This window comes from Dasypus novemcinctus, chromosome 11 (assembly GCF_030445035.2).
Source record: "Dasypus novemcinctus isolate mDasNov1 chromosome 11, mDasNov1.1.hap2, whole genome shotgun sequence".
Classification (NCBI taxonomy): Eukaryota; Metazoa; Chordata; class Mammalia; order Cingulata; family Dasypodidae; genus Dasypus; species Dasypus novemcinctus.
In genome coordinates, this window is record NC_080683.1 from 102,386,892 (window position 1) to 102,400,154 (window position 13,263).

At 35.7% G+C, this 13,263-nt stretch overlaps 1 protein-coding gene across 3 annotated transcripts in view; it reads left to right on the forward strand.

Moving 5' to 3' along the window:
- NKAIN2 (sodium/potassium transporting ATPase interacting 2) overlaps positions 1–13,263 on the forward strand; it is a 1,086,452-nt gene that overhangs the window by 527,131 nt on the left and 546,058 nt on the right. For all 3 annotated transcript variants that reach the window (XR_001119140.3, XR_011650129.1, XM_071218647.1), the window contains one exon: positions 7,036–7,173. Coding sequence is in view for 1 of the 3 variants with exons in the window: in XM_071218647.1 (XP_071074748.1) it covers positions 7,036–7,173 (138 nt within the window). In the remaining 2 variants the exon portion in view is untranslated. The remainder of the gene's footprint in view (positions 1–7,035; positions 7,174–13,263) is intronic.

Here is a 13,263-nt window from a genome sequence, read left to right on the forward strand (position 1 = left end):
GTGATACTGTGATATTTCAGAAAATATTGTAACGACCTTAGCATCTCAGCAATATTGTAAATCCCCAGAATACCTCTAAAATCTTTACAGCTTTCCTGGGAAATGACATAAAAATAAGAGAAAGCAACATGGTGCAGGCTTTCTGATTCTGGGGAAGATAGGTCTAGTGTGTGCTCAAGAATATAATTCACTACAGAAGAAATTCAGGGGAGCTTAAATAGAGTGAGGATGAGAACTAGCAGGGCAATATCCAGAGAAGGAGCAGAGTAAGCACAGACATCAAAGCCCAAGCATAATTAGCAGCTTTATCAAAGAGAACTGGCAACAAGGAAATAGAAAATCCTCCACAGGCACAGGACATACCTAAGTCTAAAGCAAGATCTTAGGGCAGGGGAGTCCTTGAGGAGAAAAATCCTATATGAATCTAAGAGACAGTGCCAGGACTTTTTCCATATTTGATTCAGGATTGTTTTAAGGTCCTTGTGGTAGAATCTATTGTGTACCCCAATTTAGATATGTTCTTCATTTTCATCTACTTTCCTGATGGTGTAAAGCCATTGTAAATAGGATCTCATGAAAATGTTATTTTTAGTTAGGATTTATCCCCACTGAATGAGGCTGGCTCTTAATTTGGATTACTGGAGTCTTTTACAAACAGAAGTAAGCCAGACATAGTTAGAGAAAGCTACAGGGAGAAACTAGAACCTAGAAGTCAACGGAAATGGGAAGAGAAAGGAAAGGACGTCACCATGTGATGTGAGGTAAGGACGCGAGCCGAGGAACCCAAGGATTGCCAGCATCCAGGATCAGAATGTTACAGACTTTGGGAGAAAGCATTGATTTCCTGATGCTTCATTTTTGACTAGCCTCAAAACTGTGAGCCAATAAGTTCCCATTGTTTAGGTGAACCCATTGTACCGTATTTGTCAAAGTTGCCTAGAAAATTAAGACAAAGTGTGAATACAGTTTGGAACCAGAAAGTGACAAAACTGGACTAGAGTATAGGAATAAAGTCAACAGAAATTTCTGTTAACAAAATTCTTATACACGGATGACCATATTATGGGTGAGCTACAAGTTTATCTGAACTGTGGTTCCTATGAATTAAAGTCTTAAGAAATTTGTATCCAACCTGGAAAATGTCATGCACAGAACATGAGAGGACCATCATTTTGATTTTCATCCTGATGTTCCCCAATATGTTGTTTTTTAGATAATAAACAGGGCTAATTCTACTTGTTAGGAAAGTTATCTTCCCCATCAAACAACAAATACATAAATCATTTATTTATTGATTCATGGAATTCCACAATTTATATTTTATTACCTTTTGAAGAGCTTCCTGAAATCCCTGAAATTCTCTTTTACAATGCAAATAGCCTTTGGATAGGAGTGCTCTTCTTGCGTAATCTCTGAATCTGAGTCTATTTTCTTTTTCCTCAGAGACATGAGAGTTAGGAGAACTACTGAGGGGAGCAAAGACATCAAAAGGAGTGGGGTACAGAGAGAACAGGGATGCCCATTGAGAAGCTGACACCAATTTACAATTTAGGACTAAAAAATGAATTTGTTGTTCCTAGTCTTTCACAACTTACGTTTGACTCATTTGTTTTTAATCAGGGAACCTGTGTTTTACCAGGATGGAATAATAAAACGTATTGTTTTTCTCACAAAGGCAATGTATGTATAAGTTTATAGGCATATTCTTGTAACACTCGCAGGTTAAATTTTGAGGTTATAAGATATTTTCATTCATATTTGGGAGGAAAATCAAAATGTCATGTCTCCAAGAAGCCAATTCTAGGTCCTACCTGTTGAAAACAACTACCTGTAAACGAATCATCTTTTTTTAAAATGTGTTCATGAACATGTAATTATTATTAACCCTATATTACCAAGGGTTACAAAAGATGAATGGCAATAGATGTCTAGCAAATGTAAAGGTTCCCCATTTATGCTGCAAACATTTGAAACAAACTTGTTTTAGACTGAATATTCTCCTATTAAGGGAGCAAACTTAGTTTAACAAATTTTTAATAACTAATTGGGCCCAATTTTCTCACATATGTTTGAGTGGTGTAGACTCTTCAGTTTGAAAAGTCAATAATTTTTTAAAGACATTTCATAGCCATTCTCTTTTTAAAAATAATTTTTATTCTTTCTTTTTTTCCCAAAGATATGTAGATCACACACAATGTTACATTAAAAAATATAAGAGGTTCCCATATACCTTACCCCTACAACCCCCACTCCTCTCACATCAACAACTTCTTTCATTAGTGTGCTACATTCATCGCATTTGATGAATACATTTTGGAGCACTGCTACAGAGCATGTAGTTTATGCCACTTCTCTTGAACCTGTGTTATCATTAAAAGTGAGATTGTATATCAGAAATGTTTTGAAAACTTTTTCAGCTTAAGCATATATATATGCTATAATACACTTATACATGTATTATGTTATAATACATTTAAAATGACTATTACAATATTTACTTATATTATAATGCAAAATAAAAGAATAATTTCCATGTTTTACCTGTATATAGATTATATATAAAAATTACTATCATGTTATCATATTTGGGATTTTTGTGACCAGAATTTGACTGAGTGTTTCCATTTTAGGGAATTTATCTTATGGATTTATTAACTCACCTATACAAGACTGTCCAATGATTTATGTGTATTTAACCAAAAATTGAAAACAAATTAAATCTCTTAAAATGGAACTGCTTAAATAAGGATCTAATAATGTAGATCTATAAATGCAGAATGTACTGTGGAAAAATGCAGAAAACTCATCACTAAATGAAAAGTACAGAAAGAAAAGCCAGGTATCTTCATTGGAATTCCATTTACTTAAACAAAAATAATGTGAAAGATATATGCATGTATATCATAGATATATGACTATATGCTGGTGATACGCATAAAATATTTTACTGAAAATTTGTGCAGTTAACGGTGGTTCCCCAACTTTTGGGGAATGAGAGAGTGGGACTTGAGGGTTTCTTCAAAGTTTGTTCAAGTGTTTAAATGAAATTTGTGCCTTATATTTGTTTTTTTAGATGGGTGCTACCTTTATAACAAAGTCAGAGAAAGAAAAAAAGAAAATTGAATTAAAGGTCACTTTATAAAGTCAAAAATCCCAAATGAAATTTTTATGAACCTAAACTGAAATGTGCTCAAAATACCATTTTCAAGTAGACATTTTCCCAGGAATAAAAGGATAACTCAAAATGACAACAGCTATCAATAAAATCAACCACCTAGGTGATCTAAAAGAAAAAAATCATTATCTCAATAAATATATAAATGATAATTGATAAGGATTAACCCCTATTCAGGTTTTTAAAAATCCTGAAAAATAGTAATGGAAGGTGGCAGAATTCTTTGTAGTAGCAAAGAATTGAAATGCATGAGTTACACATCCATAATAAACTACTAAGCAGAAGGCAAGAGCAATAAACCAGAATTTGTATATAGCAAAATCAGTATGCATGAAAGATATTCATGCCATAAGACTTTTATATGAACTAACACATGTACACAAACAATAACAACAGTATATGTTTTTCAAAGCTATTATGCATATTTGCATGTCAGGTGACTGAAAAGACAAAAGTACATTAGAGCAGGTCCCCAAGAGCAAAATGAGAGTAATACTCAAAACAGAGGTTGAAAAAGGCAAATAAGAAAGTAAAATAATGAAACAAAACAAAAAGGGACTTTGCCTTGAGCACTGACAAGAGAATGTCATGAACCAACAGGTGTTAACATGTAGATTCTCTGTGTGGTTTGAAAATAAGGGTTAGGGTTAGGGTGAGTGAATAGATTAGTATATATCCTGTAACTAGCATAGTGCCTACAGTACAACGTGTCAGTTTTATTTTGTTTTTAGATTAGATTTGGAGTAAGTGGACAATGTGGATGTATCAGTTATGGTTCTCCAGAGAAACAGAACCAAAAGGATACCTATACCTATACCTGTACTGTATTGTACCTGTACCTATGCTATATCTATACTTGTACTATACTTTACCTGTACCTATACTATACCTGTGTCTGTGCCTGTATCTATACCGATTCCTATACCAATACCAATACTTGTACTGGTATCTATACATAAGATATTTATTATAAGGAGTTTGCTCATTCAATTGTGAGGCCTGGCGCGTTTGAATTCTTTAGGGCAGGCCAGAGGCTGGATATAATTCCAGTAAGAGTAATGTTGAAGTCTCATGTCTGAATTCCTTAAGCTGGAAGCTCAGGAGGGAGTGGAGAGTGTATTCTTGAGGCAGAAATTTTTCTGATTCCCAGAACCCTCAATTCTCAACTCTTTAGTTCTCTGTACTGTTTGAATGAGACCCACCCACAATCTTTCCCTAATTAAGCTCAATTTATTGCAGATGCTAATTCCATCTCCCAAATACCTTCAGAGCAAAACTAGACCAGTGCTTGACCAAACACCTGGAAAACATCATCTAGCCAAATTGACCATAGAATGAACCTTCACAGTAGAGATACAGCGTTGGGACCATTCACAGACACCTACTTTCCTCTTCCAACACTTACTGCTTCTGTGACCTCAGGATCATCACTTTGTCCTTCATGTTAGATTCCTTAATCACCAGATATTCATGTCTTTTGGTTTTGTGGAGAAGCAATGAGGTAATACATGACTAGGGGATAGTATGAACATCCAGCACCTAGTGGGTGCTCTAAATGAAACTCGCTTCTCTTCCTCCACAATCCTGCCCCTCCCCCACCCAATAATTTCATGGCTAACTCTCTTCCTAGTGAAAGAAATTCTTTGGAAAAACTGTAACTACTCTTATAAATTATAACTTCCTTTGTAGTCACTGAATTTTCAGAAAATATTTCACCCTTAACCTAGCTCTAAATTGGAGCACCAGTGATAAAACCACTTTTGATGGCTAATAGAGCCAATCAAACTGAGGGAAAAAAGCAAAAATATTATAAGTGAAGATTTATACATTAACATATTCAGCATAGCTTTGTAAGTAACGTTTGATGAAACTGTGAGTTCTGTCATGAGAAAGTCTGATAAATGTTTACATAATTTCATTTTAGTACCGAAAACTCACTAAGTATATTGTCATCTATATATTTTTTATAATTATTGATGCTATTACTGTTTTCTTCTATAATTGGTGCATTTATTGAGAGGCTTCCCACTGTTTGACTGATGTGTTTCATCCTCTATATTTTTTCTCTGCTGTATCCCTATAGTCATGATGCTCAAAATTTATAAAGTTCAGACTCTTCTTGATGCTGTTTTACATTTCTACTTGCTGTTTATTCAAAGGCAGAAGATAAGAGAGCTCCATGCTGGTGTGAGCATTTATATAGATGATTAGCAATGGTGCTGTCAGAACAGCCATTTATTTTTTTGGTACCATGGATGGATCCCAACCAGGCATATGTAATATCACTTAACATCACAAATGGATCTCATTTGTGCAAAGTGTTGACTGCATAATTATAGTTGAAAGAATGTTTCATTATAACTCAGTTCAAGGTTTATGAGACTGGGTTGTGTACAGTTTCTGTGACACTATATGTTTATTAACCGTTCAGAATATTACACGCAACTGTTGAGACTCTGGTGGGTATTGTGAATTTTAAATATGCAGGGACAAACAGACCTACATTATTAGTTTTTAATCACTGCCAAGACTCAGTGAACAACCTAAGATTTTACTAGTCTGAACTGTAACAGTTGCAGCTGTTACATGGTACCCAATGTGCCATAGGAAAAAGAGGTGTTACACAAACAGTTCTGAGTTTATTTTCTTTTTCAATGCCTAATGGGAAGATGTGCTGCTCATCTGAAGAACTGCAGTGGGTACCAAGATCATTCAATAAGTCTTCCAGCTGAGCTACAGGTATTAATTTAAAAAGCACACTGCCTGTTCTGAAAGGTATATGTCCTTCTGACAAGAAACATCATTAAAGCATAGTGATGTTGGTAACTTAGGAACTTGAAAAATCATCATTTTTCCTTTAAAACCTGGCTGATAAAAATGCGGTATCACTGCTTGGACCATCAAGTGTTTTCACAATGTTTTTCTCTAACAGACAGTTTATTATCATTCCACCTGAGGGCAGGCAGGCAGAAGAAAACTGGTTTTGACTCATGCCAGGCCTCTGCTCTGCTGAGAGATTTGCCAGCTATAGAGATTTTACTTTACAAGACCAATCTCAGTTGCTGACTTGTTTGTTTTGTATTTTCCTCTTACTGCTTAGACTTTTACATATGTCTTAATTATAAAGTTCTGAGCACAGAGGAAAATAAATCAGTTGAAATGAGTTAAGTGGCTTGCTTTTAAAATGGTGATGCTTTATTTTTATTTTTGTTTTCCAATATTTTAAATTGGGGCCCTTCTTTTACCTAGTTACTCTAGGTAACTGGGAATGACAAAAAGTCATGTTTGATTTATAATCCTAGACTATTAGGATTAGAAGGACTCTGACCACCTAGTTCAACTCCTGCATCCTACAAATAGAAACATATACCCAGAGAAGGAAAATGAGTTGCCTCAGGCCCTGCCACTTAGTGGTAGGTCTTTGTCCAGAATCTGTGTCTCTCGACTTGCTAAAGGTCTATTTCCTTTTAACTCCCTTTGTTCTGTTCCCAATTATATAACGACATCTGAGCAGCAACTAACAACAAACCCTTCACGGGAATTTCCCTAACTTGCTGACTGTTCATTTCTATTGCTTGACAGTGCATATGACAATATAATTTATCCTGTGACTGTTTACATGGCATCCTCCAAATGCTGCTTGATGCTTCCACCAAATCACCCCTGAAAGGATCTGAGCTGTCTCTGGATCCACGTGAAATATACCTGCAAATGTCATTGTCACTATTAGTTAATGACAAATACCAGATATGGCAACAGAGTTTTAATTTGTTAATTAAAACATCAATGTGATCTCCCTATGCCCTTGCTGTGATATTTCTTGCATATGCTCATCTATCTATCCTGTTTTGCCATTCTAGGTTTGCGTGCTGGAGAGGCAAATATTTGACTTCCTTGGATATCAGTGGGCACCTATCCTGGCAAATTTTGTACATATTATTATCGTCATTCTTGGTTTATTTGGAACAATTCAATATAGACCTCGTTACGTAACAGGAGTAAGTACTCTTCCTATCTTTGTTTTGGTCTTATTGAAATAGAGAAAGGTATGCAAACTACAAATATCTTGAAAAAACTGTATGTATAACCTTCACTTAAAGTACTATGTGTTTGTTTTCATAATTTCAGATTACATCTACAATAATGGGAAATGTCAAGTTTGACGCACTTAACAGTGAATGTAATCTGATTATATTTCTGTAAATTATACTTTCAACAAATACACTCTTGTAATTACAGGTAGACCTGTGCACCTATTTTTATAAATTATAAAGCTATAGCCTAGGATCCTCTGGCTTAACAGATTTTAATGGGACTTTTCCCATTTTAAAAATAATTACTATATTTTATAAATTGGATAAAGATTAGTTAAAAATTGTTGCATATAAATGTATAATATTGATGTGAAAATATTAATACCATGTTATGGTTAACATTTGACATGCTTGAAAGTCAGAATATTCTGAGCCATTGTCTCTGTGTTCTCCATAATTCTCTTTTTTGGCTCGGAGGAAGTATTTTGCATTTCCACTCTCATTAAACTTACTTAGCATAAAAGTGAAATCCAACTGTGTTGCAGTTGCTATGGGAACCATAACTTAGAATTTTTTACTTTTGTATGTGCCTCAGATCTCAGCTATAGCTCTTCATTAATGTAGGTTGTTTTTTTTTAGTTTCATCATTTTTTCCATTTCTTCTATTTTTGACAAAGGAAAAGGCTGAAGGCATTTATTAGAAGTTATAGGTGCATTCATGGTAAAATAGTATATAGGGTAGTAGAGTTGGAGCTCAGTCTTATTCAACCATACAAGGAGGCCTTTTCAGGTTCCTTGATGCTCTTCTTCTAGTGACCTTCTGTAACCCATTCTCCCTGTCATCTGGAACCCAGATAAAGCTCACTGGGACTTGACAGGCAACGAGATGGCAGCTGGAACCAAGACAACTGCTGTCTGGCTAAGGGTGACAGAGGACCCCGTGACTTTTCTCCTCTAGGAGCATGCCCAGAGATGAGTACATGCTACCACTGAGCACAGGTGGCTAGCACGTCTTGTAAAGATAGGACATATTCAGCTGTGAGGAGAGGACATGATAATAGTGCTGATTTTTTATATTCATTGTTTTGATTCCAGAGAGGGGTAGTACAATGGTTAGAAGTTTTCTCAAGTCATAATATCAGGATTGAAATCTTGGCCCTGCCAAATTCTGTGTGACTTTGGATAATTTAAATTGCCAATCCTCAGATTTCTTATCTTTAAAATGAAAGTAATAATTATACTAACTCAAAATGCTTTTGTTAATGGATACATTATATCCCAGTATATGACAGATTCTTAAATTAGATTCTTAAGATACTGAAGAGCCTCTATCATTAGACTTTGTGGCTCTTTTTTGATTTTGTTCTTATAAATAATACTGCTCTAAATATCATCATATAAATGTCTCATCTTTTATTTCTGATTAATGCTTGGGTTACTTTTCTAGGTGTGGATCAAAATGTTTGGACAGTTTAAAAGCTCAGAGGTTTGTTTTGAGGAGTAAATGAGGATTCCATAAAATATCTTTAGTACAATACATGCTACTTAATAAGTGACCAAAAAATGTAAGCTATTGTGTTCTTCTTCTTGCTATCATTGTTATTTGAAAATAATACTAAACTATAGTGTCTAACAATAGGCTGAAAGGCAATTTAAAAAGCAAGGTATTCCAGCAACCTATTGAACTATCTTAGTCTCGGTGGTAGTTTGATATTGTTTATGAATTCAAAAATAGATATTGGATTATGTTTGTATCTGGTCTGCCCCACTGGGCATATTAGATTATATTGGATTCAGAAGTTTCACTTTTACTTGATTAAATAATGACTAAGGCTTTGATTGGGCCATGCCAGTAGGACCTTGAGTCCCTGCCCCATTGGTGGGTGGGGACTCACAGAGAAAACCACAGGGCAGAGAAAAGAGTGGGAGCCACAGGAAGAGAGGAACCCAGGAAGCCTGAACCCTTGCAGACGTTGGCAGCCATCTTGTTCTAACACGTAGCAACAGACTTTGGTGAGGAAAGTAACTTATGCTTTATGTCCTGGTGACTGTAAGCTTCTACCCCAAATAAATACTCCATAAATGTCAACAGATTTCTGGTATTTTGAATCAGCACCCCTTTGGCTGACTAATAGCAGTCTCTTTCATTACAAACTGCTACAACTCATAAACAACTTGCGAGATTTCTATGTATCAAACATAATTACATTTCTTCAGATAAAGTGAATTTCCACAAATGTTTCTGAGGTAGGTCACTCTCTCTGACATGCAGTGTTAAGATGCCATGCGATGATGCCGTTAAGACTGTTAGAACTTTTGTCCACCTGAGAGGGTCCATTGGCCACATATGAAATCTTTCTCAGGTCTTAACAACCCGTCTTAGTGCTCCACCCTTCACTGGGTCTTGACTTGGAGACAGCACCCTGAATTTGATCTTTTCCTTGACAGAATAGCATATTTTTAGACCCTTTGGTCAGTGGGTGATGCCATAAATGAGAAACAGTTTTATTTTTCAATTCTCCAAGTCCTGGTTGTAAATATTCTCACTGAATTCTGCTTGAAAATAGACTAGTTCTTTCTTTAGCTTATTTCTCTATTTCAATATCAATCTGTATATGACTAAAAGAGGACAAATCACACAGTCAGCTATTTGCTTAGAAAAGCCCTTGGCCATATCCACAAGGTCATAGGTATGTTTCTCCAAGTTATTGCAGGCAATAGTCAAGCTAGCTATTCTGACAGTCATTATCCTGAGCTGTCCTTTCTCCAGTTCTCAAAAACAATTTTCTTACTGCTTTTCCAGTCTCCATTAACAGTCTCTTCACTGTCTTTCTGGCTTCCCCCTGCCGCTCTGTCTCAAAACCATTTGTGTTATGGTATCAACTTCTGGTACCAATTTCAGTTCCAGTTATCTATTTCTGTGTTAAAAACTGCCTCAGAAGGTAGGGGTTTTAAACAAAAATAACTTACTCTTTCTCACAATTCTGTTAGTTCAGCAGGTTTTTCTTGGTGGTTCTTCTATTACCTGTAGTATAGAAGACAACCAAGATAGGATAGTTTATATTTTAGGGTTTGCAGGCCATATCCAGACTCTGGAGCAGATTCATCTTAATGTATTTTACAATATTTACAAATGCTAAATTCACTCTTAGTTCACAGGCTGTACAAAACTCTAGCGGTCAAAAAATTGTAAAACATATATATAGGTTACAATTTTTTGACCTCTAGAGTTTTAGTTTGCTAAAGGCTGCAGAGAGCAATGTACCCGAAATGTATTGGCTTTTGGAATTTATTAACTTCAAAGTTTACAGTTCAGAAATGCTCTCTCACCAGAGGTCAACTGCTTGAAATCCTGGAATTCTCTCTCAGATGGCAAGGCACATGGAGGCTCTGCTCCTCTTCCAGGTCTCTTTGCTTTAGCTTCTGGGTGCCCTGTCTATGGCTTCCTTACTCCCGGCTTCCTCTCAGAAATCCTGGGCTCCTTTTCTCCATCTCTGAGGCTTTTTTCTCCATGTGTTTGTTGCTTTTAGTCCTCCATTTATAAAGGACTCCAGCATTAGGACCAAGACCCCCTGGGTCATGACTCACTGAAGTTCTCCAATCAAAGGACCCCACCAGTATTCAGTACAATCAAAGGGACCCCTGCCCACAGGAATGGATTAGCTTCAGGAACATAATCTTTTCTGGGATCCACAGAAAGCTTCATACTGTCACTTCTGGTGTAGACAGAAGTCATTTAAGTGGCTTCATTCCTCTGGGAACTCAGCTGGACTTAATATTAAAATGGCCTCCCATCCTTCAGGGATTCTTTCTATAGGGTCTTTCTGCCTTCAGCATTGTGGTCCGATTTCTTTACATGGCCAGTGGGTTCGAAGTGGGAGAATTCCAAGAAAATAGCACTACTCATCCAGGCCCTGGTTGCCTCATACTTCTCTATATACCATTAGACAACACAAGTCACATGGCTAAGCCCAGAAGAAGTGTGGAAGGGCCTATGCAAGGGTGTGAATGCCCCAAGGTAACTGACTGCCACACCAGAGATAAATTCATAATGCTTGGGTCTCAGTAGAAATGGATGTAACTTTGTTATGTAAACATGAGGAACCATGATGAAGTTTCTATTATAATCATGGAGCCTAATGATTCCACGGTTGTGACGCTGTGTTGGGAGCCAAAAAGGGATTAAGGAGAAGAGGGAATTCATAAAATTGGAGTTAAGATTTTTCAGTTTGTATATAGATGACAAAAGGAATTACAATTTAGAGAGAATTGGACAGAATCATTGATGACAGAATGTCTGGCCAATGAAATATCTGGGAAATATATCTTTTTCTTTTCTGGGGAATAACCATGTTTTTCTTTTCTAAATAACTCCTTATAATCATCTTGGTAAAAAATGTCCTCATCATTTTGTCATTCCTAAGGAGAAATTCCTAGGTATAGTCAAATTACCTGGAGAATTTTAAGGCTCTTAATACCTACCTACCCAAAATTAATTGTACTGAAGTATCCTCCCATCTATGTACAAATCTATTTCGCATCCCTTTTGCTATCCCTGAGTATAATCTGTTTCTCATCTTTTGATAGGAGAAAAAAATGTTGTTTTTGTTTTGAATTGTATTTCTTTAGTTAATTTGGACATTTTAATATGATCATTAACTATTTTTATTTCCTGTTTGGGGGATTTTCTTTTGGCATCCTTTGCTTATTTTTGTTTTCCTGGAATTTTAGTGTTTCTCATAATGATAGATAGATAGATATCATAGAGTAAATTTTAATTTGGACATTTATTATTTGTATCTTATTAAAGTCAATTCTCTTAGGCCTAATTATACTGAAACAAAAAGGCAGATGCCCTGATGTGGAGTCTAAGTTCAAAATATCTGTTTATTTACAAATTTTTTATTTGTTAAGTGTTTCAAATTATTTATAAGGCATTTATTCAATTTAATGGAAAAAAGTCCCAAAGAAAAATAATAATGTGGACACCCTCTGAAACACTGAGCACAGTAGCAACACATACAATAATTTAGAGAGACTCGGTAATGAGTTTTATTTCCTTCACTAATCTTCCCTTTCATAGGAGCAAAGGAAAAGAAAATTTTTAAAATTAAAAACTGTTAATTGGAACAAGAACTCATTAGTACCCTTGATGGCCTCTGGCACTTCAAATAATATAATTATTGAGGGAAAAAGAAATAGATAATTTCAATTCCCAGCAAAGAAAATCTAAAACCAGTGCCCAAAGAAAGAATATAGTATCGTATATTACTTGTCAAGATATTAAGTCCCAAAGAAAAAGCTAGATAAACTCAGGTGGAATAATTCCATAATAAATCCGTACAAATGGCTCCCAATAAAGCATTACCTTATGTCATAAATGGATCTGTCCAATGCATCTCCATTTGAGCAAAAGACACTGACAAGCAGAATACGTTATGGGATATCGTGTTTATAGTAAATGGCAAAAAGTGTTAGTGAGGTGTCTAAGATCATCTGAGTAGTGTGCAGCCTCCTTTGTGTTAAAGGCACACAACTTTCTTGGTAATATTGCCAAGGGGAATGTTGTCGTAACCCTGAACAAGACTCCTTTCCTCTCTTCCTTCCTCAACCATCACACCCTCCCTGCCTCTATGTTTCTCTTTTTATTTAATCAAGTTATTCAGTTATTTTGAACAGGGAAAAAAATACCTCATAAAGGTGTAAAGCCTGAATCCACAGGCTTGCAGGGAAAGAAACCCAGCCCCAAATCAGAAATATATCCAAAGCAGATAAAAAGTCCTTTACTCAAATTTTATAAAGATGGAGAAGACTGTAATACTAAACCCACAGTAACATTTATAAGAATCATATTACTTTTTTGTACCATGTCTATTACCCTCCACAGGTGCTCTTGGATACCTTTCTCTACAAATTCTGTAAACTTTAGCCTCAAGAAACTTTTGTCCAAACCTTTATGAGTAGGAATTAATTGAGTTAGGATTTGGAGCTTGCTTTACTGCTTGACTTCTAAACACATTCTCAGACCATAGTACTTAACTCCTTGGGAGCACA